The sequence below is a fragment of the Hyperolius riggenbachi genome, chromosome 5 (genome assembly GCF_040937935.1).
Source record: "Hyperolius riggenbachi isolate aHypRig1 chromosome 5, aHypRig1.pri, whole genome shotgun sequence".
Classification (NCBI taxonomy): domain Eukaryota; kingdom Metazoa; phylum Chordata; class Amphibia; order Anura; family Hyperoliidae; genus Hyperolius; species Hyperolius riggenbachi.
The window spans coordinates 5,728,940-5,754,288 of NC_090650.1; the positions used below are offsets into that span (position 1 = coordinate 5,728,940).

Sequence of the window (25,349 nt, forward strand, 5' to 3'; positions counted from 1 at the left end):
GGTACCCACTTTTCCCTCAGAAACCATGAAAAAGTGATTGACTTGCGTATAAGCCCCCTCCCCACTATAGCCCCCTCCACAGCAGCCAGATGTGCCCCCAGTACAAGTCATCAACTCTCCACATAGTCTGATGTACCCCAAGGATCATACAGCGGTGTCTCGAGAGGCCACTATATGGTGTCATAGATGTGAGACACAGCGATTGCCACACAGGAAGAATACCCGATTATTGCACCGCTGACACGTTGCTTGCATGCTCCGCTCCACAAGCCAGGGGACACAGGTAGTCTTCAGCAGCGCACTCTGCACACCATGTTGCAGGGGATGGGGAGGGGGACACAGCAGGGAGTCAGGGGACACAGGTAGTGTTGAGCAGCGCACTCTGCACACCATGTTACAGGGGATGGGGGGACACAGCAGGGAGCCAGCTGGTAAGAGCAGGATCACTAGTGCACGGTCCTTACGCTCCTCTGCCAGTAACACAACCTGCTCCACCATCCGCTCTGCTCCACTGACTCACATATAAGCTAAGGGGGGAACTTTTCAGCATATTTTTTGTGCTGAATAATTAGGCTTATACGCGAGTATATAAGGTAGGCCAAAGCATCCCTTTTATGAGCAAAAATATAAACTCTTAGAAACTTACTTTTAACAGTACGATATAAATGTCTCCCAAAATACACACCTGGCCTAGTATACCGAGCCCCAGCCGCAAACACCAAATCGGGGACAGCCGAGTGCCGCCAGCCTTACTGACCAACTTTTCAACTCCAGGTAACCTTGAGTTGCAGCCAGAATGGCATAATTAGACCATTATCAGTTTAAAGAAATCCTTAAAAGGGGACATCGCACAGCAGCTGAGACTGCAGCTCATGTCTGCCATACAAGCCAATGTCATTTTCTGATACCAAATTTCCAATATATTTTTCAATCATACCCAGACCACCCTCCACAAATGCCCAGGGCAACTACCTCCCAGTGTATCTACCGCAGGCACCAATGAGTGGACTGTCACAAACCCCAGTCCCCTGCCCCCCCTCTCCCTACAAATGCCCAGGGCAACTGCCTCCCAGGGGGTCTACCGCAGGCACCAATGAGTGGACTGTCACAAACTCCAGTCCCCTGCCCCCCCTCTCCCTACAAATGCCCAGGGCAAGTTGCCTCCCAGGGGGTCTACCGCTGGCACCAATGGGCGAACTGTCACAAACCCCAGTCCTCTGTCACCCCTTTCCAGAAATGCCCAGGGCAACTGCCTCCCAGTGTAACTACTGCTGGTACCAATGGGTGGACTGTCACAAACCCCAGTCCTCTGTCACCCCTCTCCAGAAATGCCCAGGGCAACTGCCTCCCAGTGTACCTACTGCTGGTACCAATGGGTGGACTGTCCCAAACCCCAGTCCCCTGCCCCCCTCTCCACAAATGCCAGGGCAACTGTCTCCCAGTCGGTCTACTGCTGGCACCAATGGGTGGACTGTCACAAGCACCCTGATACACACCATGCAATTTTCCAGGTCAAATTAATTATCCCCGACAGGTCCGATCTGATTTCCAATCGTTTTGCTGATCGATTTTGTATAGAAGTTATCCGAATATCAATCAGAGAAATGATCGGACTTGTAGGAAATAATCTATTCAACCTGTCTATCCGACAGGAAATTGCATGGTGTGTACCAGGCATTACAGGCAGAGGATCAGCAGGACAGCCAGGGAACTGGTATTGTTTTACAGGGAATAAATATGGCAGCCTCCATATCCCTGTCACCTCAGGTGTGCTTTAAGTGTAAATTCAGGTTTGCTATTTGGAGGTGTTTAACCCTCCTGGCGGTTTATTAAAATCTGCCAGGGGGCAGCACAGCCGTTTTTTTTTATTTATTTTTTTTTTTTTCATGTAGCGAGACAAGGTCTCGCTACATGATAGCCGCTGCTCAGCGGCATCCCCCCAGCCCCTCCGATTGCCTCCGGCGATCGGAGATCCCATTCAAAGAACGGGATCTCCTGGAGGGCTTCACGTCGTGACGTCAAAGGGGACTCCGATCCACCCCTCAGCGCTGCCTGGCACTGATTGGCCAGGCAGCGCACGGGGTCTGGGGGGTGGGGTGGGGGGGGGGGGGGGGGGCGGCTGCGGCGCCGCGGGTAGTGGCGCGATCGGATTGCACATGCAGCTAGCAAAGTGCTAGCTGCGTGTAGCAAAAAAAAAAAATTATGCAAATCAGCCCAGCGGGGCCTGAGCGGTGCCTTCCGGCGGCATAGCCCGAGCTCAGCTCGGGCTTACCGCCAGGAAGGTTAAGGCCTCTTCTGGATGGGAGGCTGAACGGTGAATTTGTCGAGATGTATGCCGCCCACATTCGGGTGCAATTGAAGAGTAACCACGCGTGTCAGCGCTTGACATATGGGGGCATTACCTGGTGGTGTGCTTAGATGTGATTCCATGGGCGGGTTGCCTGTCCAGCACTGGTACTGGGTGGTAACAAGCGTCAGGTCTGGTGCAAGACAGCAGCTGACAGGCGGTGTATTCGCTGCCCGTATGAAAGAGCCGTTGGGCAGCGCTTTGCCGATCACTGGCTATCGACAAAGTGCTATGTCAGTGGTTCCTTATAGGGGTGGTCCCACTAGCAGAGCGACGCAAGACGCTGATTGCAGCATTTTGGGAGTGATCCTGGAGCGGTTGCATCAGTGATTACAGCAGCCAGATCGCAATCATGAAACTTGCGATTCCGTAAAGCGCCCATAGTGGTTCCCAGCCACGAGTCAGCAGACTGTAGACCTGTTTCCTTTGGGAGAGAGCGTTTCCTGCTGGAGTCTCTTCCAGCTGGGTGTGATTTGCTCTGCGAATTCCGCAGCTGTCAGTGGAGACGGGATTGTGTATTTAGCACTTCTCGTTTATGCCAATATCATTATTTCTCTAATTACAGGCTGAAATGTATGACTTCTCTCTCGAGCGCTGTTTGTTTACACGAGCCAGCGGCGTACAAAACAGTCGTTAGCCCTGATCTTCATCGCAATCTGATTAACGACTGACAGACGGAGCTGTGAGATTTGGGGTCAGTTTGATGGCTTTACAAACATGAATGATCACCACGTTTTCCATACAGCAAATCGTCCTTTTCTGACCCGTGAAAGTAATGGACGCCCATCAGAATGATTTACTAACGGACTCAGGAAACCGCTCTTCACGGACGCTCGCAGGAAATGGACGTGATCAATACTTGTGACACGCGATGACTTTCACATTACATGAACCGATAAAGTGAAGCTCAGTCCAAATCCTGTGAAGTAAAACAATGAAATAGTGAACACATTATACACGTCGCCTGTCTCACTAAGCTCCCATTGGCCACCATCTGTAGTCATGTGACACTGCTGACCGGAATAGGCCCCTGTCTTCAATTACCCAAATATTATATGAAACCTGATCCCTGATCTGAAATAAAATGAGCTGTTTGTCCAACACTGTGATCAATGGAATTCTTTTCCTCCATTTTGAAAATGGCCATTACTCCATAACAGCTTCCTAGTCAGCACACTATTAAACTGTAATATTGCCCACTTGAGCCATAGGGAAACATGGACATTACCTTGCTCATCAGTTGTCCTTTCAGTTATAACTGACAGCAACTGATATATAACTGACAGCACATAATATATTTCAGTTCTGAAAAAATCTTGTCACAACTCTAAGGCATTGTTCACATCTAAAATCCAAATTGCTGACGACAGCGGTTTTCGATTTTTTTGCGTGATGTTTTCTTTCCTGTCCCGACGCTTACCTGTACGCTTCGATTCTATATAAAGCGCTTTTCTGAGGTCTCTTTCAGACTACAGCCCGTTCCCTGCGTTTTGATGCAAAGTCGAAACTTTGCGTTGACCAAGTTTACCTTTCACATCCGACGCTGCGTTTTGGTACGTTGCGGTTCGACGCATCCGGGAGCTTTTAATCGTCTGGAGCCGGCGTTTTCCCGTCGGGTGAATTAATAGCTACGGCCACTGATTGTGTCGCACCGCAGATTCCCGATGAAACGCCGCAGGCTATTCAGCTGCACGATCACAGGACAGCTTAGTGATGGCAGCAGTGTGGGAGGGGCAGGCAGGATGACATCATAGCAGTGCAGGGGCTAGCATGCTCGCCTTGCAGAATTACAGTCCCTGGGTCATATCAGAGCCAGGACACTATCTGCATGGAGTTTGTATGTTCTGCCCATGTTTAGGTTTCCCACATCCCAAAAGCGACCAGCAAGCTTATCGGTTGCAGCAAAATCAGCCTTAAGTCAGGTTCTGCTATGATGTGGGGCTGTTCCTTGAACATGGCCCTACTGTTTAGACTGCTAGAGGACAAAGTATGGACAGACCTGCCTGAGATGATTGCAGTCGGTAGTACTGGAAGTCCATTATGCAGAACATGTCCGGCAAAGGGATTTCTCGCCAGGTACTTTAAAGAGACTCCGTAACAAAAATTGCGTCCTGTTTTTTATCATCCTACAAGTTCCAAAAGCTATTCTAATGTGTTCTGGCTTACTGCAGCACGTTCTACTAACACCATCTCTGTAATAAATCAATGTATCTTTCCCCTGTCAGACTTGTCGGCCTGTGTCTGGAAGGCTGCCAAGTTCTTCAGTGTTGTGGTTCTGCTATGAACTCCCCCTTCCAGGCCCCTCTATGCACACTGCCTGTGTATTATTTAGATTAGGGCAGCTTCTCTCTTCTCTCTTATCTTTTAAAAGCTGGATAAATCGTCATCTGAGCTGGCTGGGCTTTCACATACTGAAGAATTACAGACAAGGGAAAAGCTGTTTGCAGGAAGAAAAGAGCAGCCTGAAACTTCAGTGCATGAGAACTGCAGGGGGAAAGAAACACACAAATGATTTCTTGAGATACAAAAGGAAGGCTGTATACAGCCCGCTTGTGTATGAATGTATTTTCTATGTGTGGACATACTGTACATCAACCTACTTCCTGTTTTGGTGGCCATTTTGTTTGTTTATAAACAAACTTTTTAAAACTGTTTTTAACCACTTTTAATGCGGCGAGGAGCAGCGAAATTGTGTCAGAGGGGAATAGGAGATGTCCCCTAACGCACTGGTATGTTTACTTTTGTGCGATTTTAACAATACAGATTCTCTTTAAGGTGGCCATGCACTTATAGATTTATAGCAGATTCGACCATCAGATAGATTCCTGTCAGATGCCTGTCAAGTAGAATCTGACAGGAATCTATCTGATGTGTGCCACACACTATGGACAGATTTCCAATAGATTTCAGAATGAAATCTATTGAAAATCGATCTAAAGGCATTATTGGATCATTATGCTGGGAATACACGGTTAGATCCGGCGGCTCAGTTAGCCGCCGGATCGACTACCGTCGCGTCCCCGCGGGCGCTTCCTTATCTTCCGCTCGATTTCCGCTATTGTCCGCCCGCGGGGATCGGACCTGTCGGAAATTATTAATCGAGCCATCAGCGGCTCGATTGATAACAAACTATCTAACCATGTATTCCCAGCATTAGATCCAATGCAAGTCTATGGGCCATCGATCTGCTGCAAGCAACAGATCGACCTAAATCTTCCATCCTGTTAGATCAAATCCATCGAAATCGGGCGCAAATCAATCGAATGGGGAATTTGATAGAATCAATTTCTGATCGATTGAACCTATAGAATTGATCGATCGATTACTGAAATCGACCAGTGTATGGGCCCCTTTATGCTATCCATACGCGGTAAAATAAAAACGTTTGATTTTCCCATTTATTCCACCAAAATGATCGAATCAAATGAGTTCAAAATGATCTTTTTTTTTCATCAAGAAAAACAAACAATTATCCTGTTTTTTTGATAAAAATCAATTGGACATGTTGGAAAAAACGTTATATTCGATTTAACGGAATAACTGAACGAAATTATCTAATCGAAAAAAATGATAAAATTGTACCATGTATGGCCACCATTATCGTACAAGTAAAATGTTCGATTTCCCATTTTTTCGACCAAAACAATTTGAATCAAATGAAAGTCAAAAAGCATATTTTTTTCGATTAAGAAAAAAACGAACGATTATCCCGGTTTTTCGATAAAAATCTAATCAGATATGTTGGAAAAATCTTTAATCAAAGGAAATTATCTAATCGGAAAAAAATTGAAAAAATTGTATTATGTGTGGGCACCATAAGACTAATTAGACCTAATGAGCCCAGTGTTTGTAGGTGGCCATTCACAGTACAATATTTTCCTCAGATGCGATCATTCCATCAGATTTGCGGGATTGTAAGTAATCAGGATCCTAATCGGAAGGTAATTATCGGTTGTTCCCATAAACAGGTCAATCAGGGCACTTTCTCTTCAGATACGATTGTAAGATCCAACATTCCGATCCTCACAATTCTGTATTCCAATCCACCATAGAATCATTTCACAGCGATTTTCTCCGCACACTTTGTGGTTTTCAGTGCAGTTTGATTGTAAATATCAGATGGAAAGATCGCATCTGAGGAAAGTATTGTACCGTAATTGGCACCTTTACCAGTTTTTCTACGTTTTTTTCATATATTTGCGATTGTTAGGTTTTGCATTTCGTTTTTTTTTCGTTTTATGGAAATTGTCGCTATTCTTCCGTGCATAGCAATGAAGTTTTATTTGGCCTATAAGGAAACATGCGATGCATGCCAGGTTTTCAGCCTATTTCTGAGTCTTTCTTGTTTCTCTCCTGTAGGAATCCACAATGTCTGACAAGAGCGATCTGAAGGCAGAACTGGAGCGCAAGAAGCAGCGATTAGCGCAAATCCGGGAGGAGAAGAAACGCAAAGAGGAGGAGAGGAAGAAGAAGGAGGTTTGTGAGACGCACGTTTTCCGGGGCAGCGTCTCCGCTCTCGCTTAGCACTCGCTGTCTTTCCATTCGTGCGATTTTTCCAGGGATCTTCACAATGAAAATTCGCATTAGTATGCAAAGCAATGATTGTGGGTGGGGTAGTCTCCATTTCATGCAAATCTTCATTTGTGAACAAAAAATACAGCCTGCTGCATTTTTCGCATTCCATATGCGATGTATTGCATGAAATGCGATTTTTCGGGCACGTTTGTCCACCAGAAACAGGAACTTGTCATGTTGTCACTAGGAAGTGCATGCAAATTTAGTGCCATTGCGATAAATCTCACGCAAAAACGCATCTGAAATACCATCCCTTTTTTTTTAATCTCTGAAAATGTTGTATGTTATTTTCTTACTTCAAAAATGCAGCGCTTGAGTCACTGTGTGCGAGTCTTGCGAGATGCGATGGCGGTACGGCTGTGATATGAGACGCGTCTGAATGCCTCCGGCTGTGCCGTGCGTGGATACAGCGAGTCCGATGCACGGCGCGTTTAAAGAGACACTGAAGCCAAAAAAAAATGATATAATGAATTGCTTGTGTAGTACGGATAATTACTAGAACATTAGTAGCAAAGAAAATAGTCTCATTTTTTTATTTTCAGTTATATAGTGTTTTTCATAAAATTGCGTCATTCTCTAATATTAGCAGTTTACACATTACTCAGCATTCTAAATGATTTTACAGAGCAGGCCAGTGAACTTTAGAACTGTTCTCAGCAGAGAAAAAAAAATACAGTGACTGACACTTGAGATAACAAGCTTCAGAAGACAGAGCTCTCTGCCACTTTGAAAGTGGTGGAGCTCAATGGCTATTTGCATAGATAACAACTGGAGTTTCTTAACTCTTCCTGTACTGGAAACAATATGACTTATGTCTCTGCTCCTAATGTTTTATTTCTTAGCTGTACTACACATACACATCATTATATCATCATTTTATTTTTTGCTTCAGTGTCTCTTTAAATAATAATAATTTAATAATAATCTGAACATTTGTATAGCGCTTTTCTCCTGTCAGACTCAAAGCGCTCAAGAGCTGCAGCCATTGGGACGCGCTCAGGAGGCCACCCTGCAGTGTTAGGGAGTCTTGCCTTGAACTCCTTACTGAATAGGTACTGACCCTAGCCAGGATTTGAACCCTGGTCTCCCATGTCAAAGGTGGTGCCCTTAACCAGTACACTATCCAGGCTGAATTTTTTTTCCCCGCATGCAAATCGGATGGCAGCCTATTGATTTCTGTGAGTAATCTGGCTGAACTCGTCTGTGTGGAAACGCTGCAGATTTGCATGTGTGCGGTGAGGCTGTGTTACCACACAGCGCAATGCTCTCTGCATGGGATTTGGGAAATCGCAGCCGATTGAAATGCAAGCGGGGAAAACACTAACCCTGCTGCATTTCCCTGGACAACACGTCCGGGCGGGCGCTGCAGGGGGGTGCAGGGCTGAATTCACATCACCACGGGTGCCGGATCGGTTTTGGAAATGAACGCAATGGGGAAATTACGGGGTGTGTAGACAGAGCCTTAAATGCCTGGAGAAGTGGATCTATTCCCAGGTGTTTCTGCTGGATGTCGGCAGTTATGAGCTGGAGAAGCCCCAAGATTTAAAGGGGACCCGAAGTGAGAGGGATATGGAGGCTGCCATATTTATTTCATTTTTAACAATACTAGTTGCCTGGCAGTGCTCCTGATCTTGGGTCTCTAATGCTTTTAGCCACGGACCCTGAACAAGCATACAGCAGATCAGGTACTCTGATTCAGGTTTTACAGGTTTAGCCATATGCTTGTTCCAGGGTTTGACAGAGACACTACTTATGCTAGAAGAGCAACAGGACTGCCAGGCAACTGGAATTGTTTACAAGAAAATAAATATGGCAGCCTCCATATCCCTCTCACCTTGGGTTCCCTTTAATAAAGGTCGGTATACATGCGAGATGAAAGTCGGCACAGAGAAACGACATTACCCGATAAAAAGAAATAACTAGCAGTTTAAACAACATTGTCCTCACACGCTGATATTCCAAACAATGATGCAGTATGAAAACTGCGGGCGTAAAGGGAAGTGACATCTCACACGACATGCGCACACGCTCTGGAACAATCTCGTTTGAATGACTTGTACACACCAACCAACTACACAATAGTCGTCTGCATTGATCTGCCAGTTGGATGATGCAGGATTCTCGATTTTGGTCACTTGTTGTTGTCGTGTAGCTACACTTTTTACAACGATTGTCATCCAAAATGTGTCATTTGTCGGGAATTACAAACAACTTTTATCTAATGTGTGTACAAGACTTTACTCTCATATCTCCTTAGCATAACATCTGATAATACGTCTGTACATTTATCAGCCGGCTCTCGGTCTTATAAACAAATCACTTTTACTGTCAGCATGAAGGTCCCCATCGAAGCTACAATATTCAGTCAACGATTGTGTTTTTGAGATTCCTTACCTCGCATTGAATGAAAACAGAGAACATGGTGATCCCAATCGATACCGAACCATGGCATTATCGATCGTTCTGTTCAAGAATTCGTTGATTGGTGTGGTGGATTTTTTTTTTCATAGACACAATTGTAACCAGTTACGATATTGGGGATAGTTTGAATTCTTTAATGTCTAATAGATCAATTATATACAATCTTTTCTTTCGATTTGAATAATCTTATCGAAAATGTGATGCGATATGTGCCAAAAATAGTTGGTGCCTTAGCAGGGGTCCCCAACCACCGGGCCGTGGCCCACTGCTGGTCCGTGGGCAGTTTTCCGCTGGGCCGCGGCGGGTCTGGCCTTTCCCCCTCTCCCCCCGCAGCTGCCGCTCCTGTTACCTTATGAGCTGGCGGCCGCTTTCTTTCTTATATTCCCCCGTAGCCCCTCTCCTCTTTGCAGCATCTCCTATTACAGCATCGCGTCCCACGGCTGCTGTAAGGAAGGGAAGGAAGCAGGGCAGCGGTTTCTATGGTAACGGCGATCGCCACTACAGGAAGCCACTGTCCCGCTTCCTTCCAGCAGCCGTGGGACGTGATGCTGTAATAGAAGATGCTGCAAAGAGGAGAGGGGTAACGGGGGAATATAAAAGAGGAAGCGGCCGCCAGCTCATAAGGTAACAGGAGCGGAAGACGCGGGGGGAGAGGACACCTATCCTAGCTACACTGGGGTAGTTATACTAGCAATGCAGGGGTAGCTATACTGGGGTAACTGTACTAGCTATACTGTGGTAACTGTACTAGCTATACTGGAGTAACTGTGTCCTGACCTGCATGCTTGTTCAGGGGCTATGGCTAAATGTATTAGAGCGAGGCAGAGGATCAGCAGGACAGCCAGGCAATGTGCATTATTTAAAAGGAAATAAATATGGCAGCCTTCGTATCCCTCTCAGGATGTCCATCAGGAGACAGAGGCTAGGAGTAGGAGCTCTTGGCTGCGTCATGCACCACCATTGTCCACATGCTGTTATCTCTGTATAACTCCTGTAACCTCCCTTGATGTAGGCGGAGCAGCAGATGAAGACCGAGCCGATCCATGAAGACTCCGATCTGGACAGGAAGAGGCGGGAGACTGAAGCCTTGCTGCAGAGTATCGGCATCTCCCCAGAGCCGCCCCTAGGTACGTGTCATGTGACCTCGGTGTGTCATGTGACCTCTGTGCGTCATGTGACCTCTGTGGGTCAGGTAATATGGCTGCTGCAGGGAATGGCTGGACAGCTGACATTGTGGCCAGGCTGAACTCAGACTGCCTCGGATGAAATGTTCTCATTACATCCTGAGATTTTTATTATCCGCTGACTGCGGCAGAAATATCCTTGGAGGGAGATGTTAGGTTTAAACTGTAGAACACTGTAATTCAAAAACAATAAATGCCATATTTGCGCTGATATCAGATTTATACACAGTCGGTCCAGGTGGTTTTAAGCTCTTGAGGATCTCAGTGTTAAACCTCCCTAATGACCAGGCGATTTTATGTTAAATGGGCCACTGCAGCTTTAAGGCCAAGCTGCAGGACCGCACAACACAGCACACAAGTGATTCCTCCCCCCCCCCCCCCCCCCCTTCCTTTTGTCCCCACCAGAGCTCTCTATTGGTGGGGTCTGATCGCCCCTGCAGTGTTTTTTTTTATTTTTTATATAAATTGTTATGTTATTTTTTTTTTTTTATTAAATGTACGTATTTTTTTTACATATTTTTTTCCCTCTCTCCCTCCCACCCCCCAGGCAGCCAATAACGGCGATCGGCTGTCATAGGCTTCAGCCTATGAGAGCCGATCACTCTCTTGTCCCCCAGGGGGACAGCTGTGTCACAAGACTGTCCCCAGTACAGCGCTGTACAATACAATCAAGCGGCGGTTTAGCCCACCAAGCAGGAGATGTGCGCGCGATCTCCTGCAAATGCAAGCCCCAGGACTTTACGCCAATCGGCGTTAGCTGGTCCTGGGACTGCCGCCGCGGCCACGCCCATTGGCGTGACACGGTCGGGAAATGGTACAGCTCAAAATAAAGTCACACTTAGCTGAGAAATAAGATACTTTTCAACCGGTTAATTGAATACAAACAATGGCCTGGTCAGAGACAAAAGTGATTGCATGAAAAGAAAGCTCTGTCAGCTACAGAAAAAAGGGCCGTACCATTAATCTCAATCGGTGCAGAAAACCGATTGTGATTGCGTTTTTTCACGGCTCATCCGTGACAGAGCTTGTGACCTCTTTTATTTAGAGGGCAGGGCTACGGACGGAAGTAGGAAATCCAGACAGTTGGTGAGTATTATAAAGTTTATTGAAATCGGAATAACTCGGCCCCCCAAAGCGCAAAATCACTTTTAGGCCTCTTTTCTACGGACTGTTGTTAGGCAGTGAAATACCTCTCAAACTCTCACAACTGCTTGCTGCTGCCTGGCAACTGCTCACTGCTGCCTGGTAACTGCTCACTGCTGCCTAGTAACTGCTCACTGCTGCCTAGTAACTGCTCGCTGCTGCCTGGTAACTGCTCGCTGCTGCCTGGTAACTGCTCACTGCTGCCTAGTAACTGCTCACTGCTGCCTAGTAACTGCTCACTGCTGCCTAGTAACTGCTCGCTGCTGCCTGGTAACTGCTCGCTGCTGCCTGGTAACTGCTCGCTGCTGCCTGGTAACTGCTCGCTGCTGCCTGGTAACTGCTCACTGCTGCCTGGTAACTGCTCACTGCTGCCTGGTAACTGCTCACTGCTGCCTGGTAACTGCTCACTGCTGCCTAGTAACTGCTCACTACTGCCTGCCTGGTAACTGCTCACTGCTTCCTGATAACTGCTCACTGCTGCCTAGTAACTGCTCACTGCTGCCTGGTAACTGCTCATTGCTGCCTAGTAACTGCTCATTGCTGCCTGGTAACTGCTCATTGCTGCCTGGTAACTGCTCACTGCTGCCTGGTAACTGCTCACTGCTGCCTGGTATCTGCTCACTGCTGCCTGGTATCTGCTCACTGCTGCCTGGCAACTGCTGACTGCTGCCTGGTAACTGCTCATTGCTGCCTGGTAACTGCTTGCTGCTGCCTGGTAACTGCTCACTGCTGCCTGGCAACTGCTTGCTGAGCACACAGTTCAACTACTCGTGGAAAAGAGGCCTGAAAAACGATTTTGTAGCATTTAAGCCTCTTTTCCACAGACAGTTGAGACTGTGTGCTCAGCAAGCAGTTGCCAGGCAGCAGTGAGCAGTTACCCGGCAGCAACAAGCAGTCACCAGGCTGCAGTAAACTGTTACCAGGCAGCGGCATTCAGTTACCAGGCAGCGGCATTCAGTTACCAGGCAGCAGTGAGCTGTTACCAGGCAGCAGTGAGCAGTTACCAGGCAGCAGCGAGCAGTTACCGGGCAGCAGTGAGCAGTTACCGGGCAGCAGCGAGCAGTTACCAGGCAGCAGCGAGCAGTTACCAGGCAGCAGCAAGCAGTTACCCGGCAGCAGCGAGCAGTTACCAGGCAGCAGCGAGCAGTTACCAGGCAGCAGGGAGCAGTTACCAGGCAGCAGGGAGCTGTTACCAGGCAGCAGGGAGCTGTTACCAGGCAGCAGCGAGCAGTTACCAGGCAGCAGCGAGCAGTTACCAGGCAGCAGCGAGCAGTTACCAGGCAGCAGCGAGCAGTTACCAGGCAGCAGCGAGCAGTTACCAGGCAGCAGCGAGCAGTTACCAGGCAGCAGCGAGCAGTTACCAGGCAGCAGCGAGCAGTTACCAGGCAGCAGCGAGCAGTTACCAGGCAGCAGCGAGCAGTTACCAGGCAGCAGCGAGCTGTTACCAGGCAGCAGCGAGCTGTTACCAGGCAGCAGCGAGCAGTTATCAGGCAGCAGCGAGCTGTTACCAGGCAGCAGCGAGCAGTTATCAGGCAGCAGCGAGCTGTTACCAGGCAGCAGCGAGCTGTTACCAGGCAGCAGTGAGCTGTTACCAGGCAGCAGCGAGCAGTTACCAGGCAGCAGCGAGCAGTTACCAGGCAGCAGCGAGCTGTTACCAGGCAGCAGCGAGCAGTTATCAGGCAGCAGCGAGCTGTTACCAGGCAGCAGCGAGCAGTTATCAGGCAGCAGCGAGCTGTTACCAGGCAGCAGCGAGCTGTTACCAGGCAGCAGTGAGCTGTTACCAGGCAGCAGTGAGCTGCCTGTGGAAAACAGGCCTTATATGCTTTAGCGCAAAATGCTGCATGTCCTGCGATGGCGATGACCTCTAATCACAATCGCACTAGCGGGTTCCCAACCGCACACTTTCACTGGCAAAGCGTTTTTGGGAATCGTTGACAATTGTCGGCGGTCCCAAAGCGCTGCCATGTGGGTTTCAGCTCCTCGTGTGCGACCATCATTGCATCATCCGCTGTAACACTTCAGCAAACTGTAATGGATTCTGTATTTCTTCCCTTGTTTAGTTCCAACTCCAATGTCCCCTTCATCCAAGTCACTGAGCACCCCCAGCGAGGCCGGCAGCCAGGACTCTGTGGACGGGACCATCATGGGAAGGTAAGACACGCGTGTCAGCATCACTTCATAGAAGCAACAACAATGCCTCATAACGGCCACTCACACCTTCATCCGACACACTAAACATTACATTGATAATGCGACATAACAGCCAATGACAACTCCATCCAACACTAAACATTACATCCATAATGCGTCATAACGGCCACTCACACCTTCATCCGACACACTAAACATTACATTGATAATGCGACATAACAGCCAATGACAACTCCATCCAACACTAAACATTACATCCATAATGCGTCATAACGGCCACTGACACCTCCATCCGACACACTAAACATTACAGCGATAATGCATCATAACGGCCACTCACACCTCCATCCAACACACTAAACATTACAGCGATAATGCATCATAACGGCCACTCACACCTCCATCCAACACACTAAACATTACAGCGATCATGCATCATAACGGCCACTCACACCTCCATCCAACGCACTAAACATTACAGCGATAATGCATCATAACGGCCACTCACACCTCCATCCAACGCACTAAACATTACAGCAATAATGCATCATAACAGCCAATGACACCTCCATCTGACACACTAAACATTACATCAACAATGCATCATAACGGCCACTCACACCTCCATCCAACGCACTAAACATTACAGCGATAATGCATCATAACGGCCACTCACACCTCCATCCGACACACTAAACATTACAGCAATAATGCATCATAACAGCCAATGACACCTCCATCTGACACACTAAACATTACATCAACAATGCATCATAACGGCCACTGACACCTCCATCCAACACACTAAACATTACAGCGATAATGCATCATAACGGCCACTCACACCTCCATCCGACACACTAAACATTACAGCGATAATGCGTCATAACGGCCAATGACACCTCCATCCAACACACTAAACATTACAGCGATAATGCGTCATAACGGCCAATGACACCTCCATCCAACACACTAAACATTACATCAACAATGCATCATAACGGCCACTCACACCTCCATCCGACACACTAAACATTACAGCAATAATGCATCATAACGGCCACTGACACCTCCATCCCACACACTAAAAATTACATCAATAATGCCTCCTAACCGCCATTCACACCTCCATCCCACACACTAACCTTTACATCGATAATGCTTCATAACGGCCACTCACACCCTCATTTGTCTCCTCCATACACTTGTGGCAATTCCCAGCAGATCTCTGTGTTGTAAAATGATAAATATCAGGAGGGACTGGGGGACAAAGCGCTGCTGGCTGTGTAAGAAGGGAATGACGAGGTCACGATTGGTTATTTCAGGACAGACACATGATGCAGTTTTCCGTCATATAGACGGATCGAATCATTGATTTCCGGTATGTCCAATCTTCTCCTGATTGAGAACGGGTTCGATATTCAGACCATTGCTGCACAAAATCGATCTTGTTTGATTGGTAGCTGATATACCGGAAATCATCGATTCAACTCGTCGATCTGACAGAAATTTGCTTTGTGTGTACCAGGTATTTGGGCCGTCTCTCAACATCACCAGGGGTGTTTCTCAATATTATTATAGTATGTACCCCTTTAAGAATGACTAGGCGAAGTAGCTGCTACTAGAAGTAATATTATCTCACGTACCCCCTGGAGGATATATATGTGGTAGGAGTGCTCAGTAGTGACATATTGAGGTGTTTTTAAACATTCACTCAGGTGGTTCCAGGATTTTATTTATTGAGGGTGCTATGCAGGTTCTTCTGAGTCCCCTGTATTCCATCTCATAGTAATAGCGCCCCCCAGGGCCGCACTGTTACCATGAGATGTGGTCCAGGAAGTTAGTACATGCGGCGCCTGGATCCCGGCAACGTATTGCAAATTATTGTAACCTGATCTGCAATGCTTCACCTGCCCACCCTGATATTAGCACCCTGATAGCACAGGCACCCCAGCCCACCACAATGCTCTCAGGGTGCTAATGAACATTTTGGGGGTGCTTCAGCATTGGGGGAGGGAGGGGGGCCCGAATGGAAGGCAGGAACAGCAGCCAGGGCCTGGAATGGACGGCAGGAGGTGAGTATGCGTGAAGCCTAAGCAGTGACTTGCATGGGATCCGTTTCCATCCGTTCACGTCTGTCCCATTTTGTTCTGCTGAATGGAGCATTTTTTTTGCGCTGATGTGAAGCCAGATGTATTCAGGTCATTTCACTTTCTTGTAATGTCACATATGGTGGTGTTTGTGCGCCCCCTAGTGTTAGTCTACAGGTAGCTTAGCCTGGTGGAAGCAGCAGTCTGTGTTCCTTGTCTCCAGGTGCCTGCGGAGAGGGAATGTTTAGGCTGCACTCCGCACCACCTGCTGAAATGGAGAGAAGCGTCACCGGCTATCTATGGGGTTGTTTGTTTAATTTTAAAGTGAGGGATATGGAGGCTGCCATATTTATTTCCTGTTAAACAATGCAGATTGCCTGACTGCCCTACCATTCCTCTGCTTCTAATTCTTTTAGCCATAGCCCCTGAACAAGCATGCATATCAGGTGACTGAAGTCAGACTGGATTAGCTGCATGCTTGTTTCAGGGGTGTGATGCAGACACTACTGCAGCCAAAGAGATCAGCAGGACTGCCAGGCAACTGATATTGCTTAACAGGAAATAAATATGGCAGCCTCCATATAACTCACCTCAGACTCACTTTAAGCTTAGATGAGCTTTAAAGAAAATCTGAAATTAGTAAATTTAACTTCCATTTTAAATTCTGGAGGTTGAGCTGGTACTCTGCTGGTAACAAATTTACAAAAAAAACCCCCCAAAACTCCAGGTGTTAGTCTCCCACCTCCCAATGTACAAACTGGGGTGTATTTTTGAGACGAGTAAGGCCTCATTCACACTAGAGCGTGTTACTACGGCAATACAAATCAATGGTAGCGTTCACACCTTGCTGAAATCATGGCGCCCTCAGCATTTTTTGCTTATTTTGGAGCAAGTGCATTTCAATGTTAAAGAATCACAAAACGCCATTGCTCCAAAAACAGTGAAACATCCCAGGAAAATCGCTTTGCAAAATGCTAGTAATTCCCAGTGTGAGGGGCCGTAGGGCTGGGACTTGGCGCCAGGGATGGGCGGGTAATCAAGAGTCCGTAAGGGCTCGAATTCGTAACTAAAATGAGCCTTAATTGCTGCAGTTGTGCGGCCGGGTGATAAGGGGTTATTTACGCACAATTCTGCCATCCTGCTTGCGCTCCAAGCAGCTTGCACGCCTCCTATTGGATGCCCAGCCTCACCACGGTGCACTTCCTCCTTCTGGCTTGAAGGAGGAAGTGTGCGTAGTGAGGCTTGGCGTGCAATGTGTTTGGCGCGCTGGCAGGATGGCGGAATTGTGGGTAAATAACCCTTTATCACCCAGCCGCACAGCTGCGGCAATTAAGGCTCATTTTAGTTACGAATTCGAGCCGTTACGGACTCATGATTACCCACCCATCCCTGCTTGGCGCTTTTTCACAAAGATTTTTACCTCATGCGGTATTTCATCCGGTATTTGCTAGATTATTACAGAGCAGGGACAATGGAGGAAATGTGTGATACAGACAGCAATGTTTATTTCACTGTCAATAAAAGAGCAAGTCCAAGCTGCATTAAATTAACATAAAATTTGTAAAAAGCCATTAGTATCTTATTAACCAACAGTAAAAAAGGCCCTCCCGGTAAAAAACAGGCGCTAGGCCACGGCCGCAACCACCCGTAATGCTCGTCCCTTCACTTGCTCGTCCCCCACCGCTGTCCGAAGTATAAGCACACAGGGAGCTGCTTGCTTGGCAGTTGGAAATAGCTGTTATTTCCCACAATGCAATGAGGCACACAGACAGCAAACTGTCAGGTCTGGATCCAGGGACACCGGAGGACGCAGAGACACAGGGGTTATTATTATATAGGGTTTTTAATTACTACATAATAATATTGTGAGATTAGGGAAATATGTTTTTATTATCCACTTTCTTATTTTCCATAATAGTGCAGTTCCTTGTCTCCGCTCTTTTTCCTCTCCCTTTATGTTACCGCATGCTCCAGTCTTGTGAACTGACATGTATTGATGTATTTACCTGGGTAATTTACCGCTTGCCATGCGGTAACTGCCTTTATGACTTGACATTTTACTAAATGTTCGGTAAAATCAGCGGTTTTCTGCATAACCGCATGAGGTAATGCTTTATGAGCTGGGGCCGAAGTGTGAACTTAGACTAAGCTACACTTCTTGGAGCAATATTCCATTAATTTAGGTCAAAATTGTTATGCTGAATATTACGGTTAATTGCTTGGTTAGCTGGTAATTTGTTGGGTTACCTGGTAAATTGTTAGGTTAGCCGGTAAATAGTTGGGTTAGCTGGTAATTTGTTGGGTTACCTGGTAAATTGTTAGGTTAGCCGGTAAATAGTTGGGTTAGCTGGTAAATTGCTGGGTTAGCGCGTAAATTATTGGGTCAGCTGGTAACTTGTTGGGTTAGCAGGTAAATTATGGGGTTAGCTGGTAAACTGTGGGGTTAGCTGGTAAATTGTGGGGTTACCTGGTAAATTGCTGGATAAGCTGGTAAATTGCTGGATTAACTGGTGAATTGCTGGGAGAGCCAAATGACACAGCATACCCTGGTAATCTTTTGCCCCATGCTTACACTATATCTTACATCCCATTCTTTAGATTGTATAATCAGAAGCAAATGATCAGAATTACACAACATTCTGTCTTCTTGAGCATCTCCCTGCAGTAGGCAGAGAATTCTGCAACTGCTTAGTTTGCCTATGCCTGAAAACTGCCCTGCATGGTTAGGATATCGATTGGGCCAGACGGAAGAGGAAGGGCTGAATGCCAGCAGTGATGGAAGGCAGGGGCAGGTAGCATCCAAGCCAGCAGATCAATGTCATACAGGGCTCATTGGGTATCCATCTGCTGTTACTATTCACAGTACTTTGTCTTGTTACAGAAGGCAGGACATCTCTCTGTGGTTTATTTCATTCATTACAGAGTCATAATAATGAAGCATTTTTTTTTATTCTTATTCATAGGAATATTCAGAGTGGCCTCTTGGGGTAAGAAAGTGTTTGTGTGTTTTACAAATTGTGTGTGAGATGGCGAAAAGTAATAATTATAAATTATTTGGCTGAATAAACAACATAATATAGATTTATCAGTGAAGGGTAAAGAGGTCTGAATGAATTGAGTGTGTTCTGAAAATCTCCAGGAAATACAGAGACCACTTTAGTAAAACATCTTTGAGTCAGTCAGAGGTCATCGGAGTCAGAGGTCGTCAGAGGTCATCAGAGTCAGAGGCCATCAGAGTCAAAGGACTTCAGAGTCAGAGGTCTTCAGAGGTCGTCAGAGGTCATTAGAGTCAGGTCATCTGAATCAAAGGTCATCAGAGTCAGAGGTCGTCAGAGGTCTTCAGAGGTCATCAGTCAGAGGTCATCACAGTCAGGTCATCAGAGTCAGAGGCCATCAGAGTCAGAGGTCTTCAGAGGTTGTCAGAGGTTATCAGAGTCAGAGGTCATCAGTCAGAGGTCATCACAGTCAGGTCATCAGAGTCAGAGGCCATCAGAGTCAGAGGTCATCAGAGTCAGAGGTCATCAAAGTCAGGTTATAAGAGTCAGAGGTCATCAGAGGCAGAGGTCATCAGAGACAACCCTCAAAAACAGTAGTGGTACAAAGTTGTCCACTAATGAGTCAACTGACATCTCTGCACTTTAGAACAAGCATCTCTGACGAAGCCTCCAAGAAGGCGGTGAAACATCGCAGGGCTTTTATATCGGGGTAATTTGAGGGTTATTGTGGTGTAACCAAGCAGCTTGGTTTGACCCAAAAACCACTAGGAAAGTATTGGGGACCTCCTACTAAAAAAGCAATGCTTGGTGTGGTTTGCTTTCTTAAAACCGATGGTATTTGTGATAATTCAGAAGGGTGTAACTGTGGTTACCCACAATGCACCACTGCTGAATATGCAAATTATCTCTTTTTGCCCCTGTAGCCAGGCTTACATCCAGAACTGCTTGTGTATAGCGAGCCTATGCAGACAGCCTCTTTCGGACTGTTTGTCCTCCTCAGTGCATGGCAGGGATTGATATGACTGTATGGGATAGAGGCTTGGACCAGTACAACAGAGAGTAACCAAGCAGCTCAGCGTGACCCAAACCACTAGGAAAGTATAGGAGACTAATAGAGACCAAAAAACCTCCTACTGAGGAGGACCAGAAAGTCCGAAACAGGCTGTCTGCATGTGGTGTTGATGTGGCTCTGTAACATGTATAAGCTGTAGGCTCACTATCCACCAGTGGCTCTGTAACATGTATAAGCTATACACCAGCAGCTCTGTAACATGTATAAGCTATAGGCTCACTATACACCAGTGGCTCTGTAACATGTATAAGCTATACACCAGCGGTTCTGGATGTAAGCCTGGCCTCAGGGGTATAAAGAGATAATTTGCATATTCAGTAGCGGTGCATTGTGGGTAACCAAAGTTACACACCTAAATGTGAATTAAAAATACCTTGGGAGGCAATCCACACTTGAGGGTTATTGTGAAATTTTGTTGAAATCAGGCTCTAGTGATTTGAATTCCCACCCCTTAATATGCTGAATCTGCCCCTGACCTCTGGGGAATTACCACCCCTCACTCATCTCACCCATCGCTGTCTGCATCTCCATCTATACCTGTGTCTGTTATAGCCAACCAAGGGTACCTGTCATGATGGTGGATCCTTAGTACAAGCCAGGCTTCTGTCCAGGGCTGGACGTTACCAGTGCTGGCTCCTGTGTAGACAGACTAGCATGAGATATAGGAGATATAAACCCTCTGGCCCTGGCTGGGAGGCTCAGCTGAGGAATGTAGCTGCCATCCTGACAGGTCCTCTTCACAGATTATCGTAGGATTTATAGTGTTTGCTTTTCTCTTTTACCTGCTGTCGCCATGATGGACAGAACGCTGCAGTGGGACACCGACCCGTCCGTCCTCCAGCTGCATTCAGACTCTGAGCTCGGGTAAGTTACCAAGACTGAACTCCCTCTGCTGGATCAGATCTGTGCCTTGTTCTGCATACAAAGTATCAGTGTGTAACTAATGCAAACCCCGCCCTGCTGACTGCGCTGTCCGCTCTCTCTCTTATGATCGAGAACAGTGTGGGGAGCGCAGCCTAGAGGAGAGTGGTGGGAGGAGTCCCGTACACACACATGACTAAAGGCAGCTGAGGCGGCCGATAAAGATTGCCTCAGCTGATAGTCAGGCATTTGTACAGTAGCCCATGAATCCAACCACCACCTTGGCAGAGCGACAGCCAACTCCTTTGTGCAAGCCACTCCCCCACCAGCCCTCCCCCCCCCCCCCCCCCGCTTAGCAACATAACTCGTAATCGGCTACACAGCTGACTCCGCATCTGTACAGTCCGCCCCAGAGATGTCCCCATCAGACGCCATCAGTCAGAGGTGTGCATGCACCTTATCTCCAGTTTATCTAACCTTTCCTGGTAAGTGAGACCTTCCATCCCACGTATCAGTCGTGTTGCTTGTCTCTGCACCTGCTCTAAGACTGCAATATCTTTCCTGTAATGTGGTGCCCAGAACTGGATTCCATATTCCAGATGTGGCCTTACTAGAGAGTTAAACAGGGGCAATATTATGCTAGCATCTCAAGTTTTTATTTCCCTTTTAATGCATCCCAAAATGTTGTTAGCTTTAGCTGCAGCTGCTTGGCATCGCATACATAACATTCAGATGAACTGTTGTGTGATTCCCGGTAATGTCAGTCGCTGACACCTAACACTCATCTCTGTTCCAGGAGGAGAATTATTAGGCTCGGCGTCTCGAAGGTCACACAGGTGGATTTCCTGCCCCGAGAAGTTGTGTCTTATTCTAAGGAGACGCAGACGCCGACCACCACTCATCAGATGGAAGGTAAGGCTGCAGGATATGACATCACTGCTGTAATGCTGCAGGAAGTGACATCACTGCTGTAATGCTGCAGGAAGTGACATCACTGCTGTTATGCTGCAGGAAGTGACATCACTGCTGTAACCCTGCAGGAAGTGAAATCACTACTGTAACCCTGCAGGAAATGACATCACTGCTGTAACGCTGCAGGAAGTGACATCACTGCTGTAACGCTGCAGAAAGTGACATCACTGCTGTATTCCTGCAGGAAATGACATCCGTGCTGTCATCCTGCAGGAAGTGACATCACTGCTGTAATGCTGCAGGAAGTGAAATCACTGCTGTACCCCTGCAGGAAATGACATCACTGCTGTAACCCTGCAGGAAGTGACATCGCTGCTGTTTCTGATGTTTATTGGCTGTAAAAAGTGGAGCATAATGGCTGCTTGTAAAGGAAAAGAGTTTTATTCATGTCTGTTGGTTACAGCAGGAGGAGGTGGCAGCGTTAACCAAGGCAGGCTGCATCTGATTGACCAACTGCATGGATGTGCAGAGCCTAAATATAGGCAGCAGTGGCCTAGCAATAGGGGATGTAGAGGTTGCAACCGCACTGGGGCCCTTGGGCCAGAGGGGCCCTCCCTCAATGGCAATATTAGCTATTGGTCCTGTGCTGGTAATGACCACTTCTATAGATGCTTCGAATAGTGTTAATCGATAACACCTTGTTCCCTCCTCTGCTTGCACCTCTAATACTGTGCCAGTTCCTAGCTGGTATGTGTGCACCATATCAATTGTTATGTATAGAGTGCTGGGGGGGCCCCAATGGCAAAGCTTGCACTGGGGCTCAAAGCTCCGTAGCTACACCACTGATAGGCAGGTTACATAACTTGCATTCAAAATGCAAGAAAATGGAGGATGTTGGCTTCCATAAACAGTTTGTACGCAGAGTGTCCTATACTAGACTCTTCCACCGCGGTGAGGGATTCTCATAGAAGAGACCCTAACCACTAATTAACAAAAAAACACAGCATAAACCTGGGGGCAGCTGGCCATAAAAATGGTTTACACATGTTTAGAGGAACAGGGAGAAATTGGCAGCACTCCTGCTCAGGCTGCACCTGAAATGACTTCCAACAGAGGTGTGCAGTGCCCCCTATAGGCTAAATACCCACCTTGTATTCAAAACAGATGCAAACTATGCACTAAACCCTAAACTCAGATTAAAACGGAATGCAAAGTGAAATAGCACATGGATGCAGCTAGCCATATGCAAACGTACCTTTCTATACCGCAGGGGGAGAAGGTGGCAGTGCTTCCCTAGACATACTACATCTGACTGACATACTGCATGGATGTGCAGAGCCTAATTATAGGCAGGTTACACAACTTCCATACAAATCAGATGCAACGAAATGGAGGATGATGGCTTCTAAAAACATCTCCTCCTGCTCAGTGGCGGACACAGGCAGCAGTGGGCCCCTGTGCAAAATATCAATTGTGGGCCCCCATGACCTGCGGCAAAAAATGGGCGTGGCTATAACCTACGACGCGCGAAGCACGCCGCAGCAAAAAATGGGTGTGGATAGAACCTGCGGCGCATAGCGCCGCGGCAAAAAATGGGCGTGGCAATGACCGGATAAGGGCGGAGCTAACTGTAATTTAAAGTGATCCCGGGGTGAGAGTGATATGGAGGCTGCCATATTTATTTCCTTTTAAACAATACTAGTTGCCTGGCGGCCCTGCTGATCTATTTGGCTGCAGTAATAAACTGAATTACACCAGCAACAAGCATGCAGCTTAATCTTCTCAGTTCTGACAATATTGTCAGAAACCCCTGACCTGCTGCATGCTTGTTCAGGGTCTATGGTTGAAAGAATAAGAGGCAGAGGACCAGAACGGCAACCAGGCAACTGGTATTGCTTAAAAGGAGAGAAATATGGCAGCCTCAATATTATTCTCACCTCAGGTTCCCTTGAAAAGTGCAACGCAAAGACAGTGGGCCCAGGTTTTGGTGACCCTTTCCCCAGAAAATTCACATAATGTGAGCAGGTTTTCTCATGAAAATACACATAATGTGAGCAGATATGCCCAGAAAATACGTGCAATCATGTCGGCAGATATGCCCAGAAAATACGTGCAATCATGTCGGCAGATATGCCCAGAAAATACGTGCAATCATGTCGGCAGATATGCCCAGAAAATACGTGCAATCATGTCGGCAGATATGCCCAGAAAATACGTGCAATCATGTCGGCAGATATGCCCAGAAAATACGTGCAATCATGTCGGCAGATATGCCCAGAAAATACGTGCAATCATGTCGGCAGATATGCCCAGAAAATACGTGCAATCATGTCGGCAGATATGCCCAGAAAATACGTGCAATCATGTCGGCAGATATGCCCAGAAAATACGTGCAATCATGTCGGCAGATATGCCCAGAAAATACGTGCAATCATGTCGGCAGATATGCCCAGAAAATACGTGCAATCAAGTCGGCAGATATGCCCAGAAAATACGTGCAATCATGTCGGCAGATTTGCCCAGAAAACACATGCAATCATGTAGCAAATTTGCCCAGAACATACATGCAATCATGTGGCAGACCTGCCCAGAACATACACGCAATCATGTGGCAGACCTGCCCAGAACATACACCTGCTAAAATAAATAATAAAAAAAACCATTTACTCACCTGCAGCAGCAGACCTCCTGTCCCAGCCTCCATCCAGCGCGCAGCTCCCATGGGTGGTTGGGTGGATAGGTAGCCTGGTGGGTAGGTAGGTAGGCAGCCCTTAGCCGGGTGGGTAAGTAGCCTGGTGGGTGGCTGGGTAGCCGGGTGGGTGGGTAGCCTGGTGGGTAGGTAGCCTGGTGGGTGGGTAGGTGGGTGGTTAGGTAGCTGGGTGGGTGGGTAGGTAGCCTGGTGGGTCTTTAGGTAGGTAGCCTGGTGGGTTGGTAGGTAGGTAGGTAGCCTGGTGGGTGGGTAGGTAGCCGGGTGGGTGTGTAGGTAGCCGGGTGGGTGGTTAGGTAGCCGGGTGAGTGGTTGGGTAGCCGGGTGGGTGGGTAGCCAGGTGGGTAGGTAGCCGGGTGGGTAGGTAGCCAGGTGGGTAGGTAGCCAGGTGGGTAGGTAGCCGGGTGGGTAGGTAGCCGGCAGGGTGGTTAGGTAGCTGGGTGGGTAGGTAGACGGGTGGGTGGTTAGGTAGCCGGGTGGGTAGATGTGTGGGTGGTTAGGTAGCCGGGTGGGTAGCCGGGTGGGTGGTTAGGTAGCCGGGTAGGTAGCTGGGTGGGTAGGTAGCCGGGTGGGTGGGTAGGTATCCGGGTGGGTGGGTAGGTAGCCGGCAGGGTGGTTAGGTAGCTGGGTGGGTAGGTAGCCGGGTGGGTAGACGGGTGGGTGGCTAGGTAGCCGGGTGGGTAGGTAGCCGGGTGAGTGCGTAGATGTGTGGGTGGTTAGGTAGCCGGGTGGGTGGGTAGCCGGGTGGGTAGGTAGTCGGGTGGGTGGTTAGGTAGCCGGGTAGGTAGCCGGGTGGGTAGGTAGCCAGGTGGGTGGTTAGGTAGCCGAGTGGGTAGGTAGCCGGGTGGGTGGGTAGGTAGCCGGCAGGGTGGTTAGGTAGCCGGGTAGGT

At 47.7% G+C, this 25,349-nt stretch overlaps 1 protein-coding gene across 9 annotated transcripts in view; it reads left to right on the forward strand.

Annotated features, from left to right (window-relative positions):
- The window catches only part of DYNC1I1 (dynein cytoplasmic 1 intermediate chain 1), a 540,798-nt gene that overhangs the window by 190,058 nt on the left and 325,391 nt on the right, over positions 1 to 25,349 (forward strand). For 8 of the 9 annotated variants that reach the window (XM_068235055.1, XM_068235054.1, XM_068235053.1 and 5 more), the window contains 6 exons: positions 6,707 to 6,823; positions 10,356 to 10,470; positions 13,731 to 13,821; positions 18,875 to 18,898; positions 20,784 to 20,843; positions 21,637 to 21,752. In XM_068235055.1, coding sequence (XP_068091156.1) covers positions 6,707 to 6,823; positions 10,356 to 10,470; positions 13,731 to 13,821; positions 18,875 to 18,898; positions 20,784 to 20,843; positions 21,637 to 21,752 — 523 coding nt within the window. The remainder of the gene's footprint in view (positions 1 to 6,706; positions 6,824 to 10,355; positions 10,471 to 13,730; positions 13,822 to 18,874; positions 18,899 to 20,783; positions 20,844 to 21,636; positions 21,753 to 25,349) is intronic. The other variant, XM_068235052.1, reaches the window with a different exon arrangement.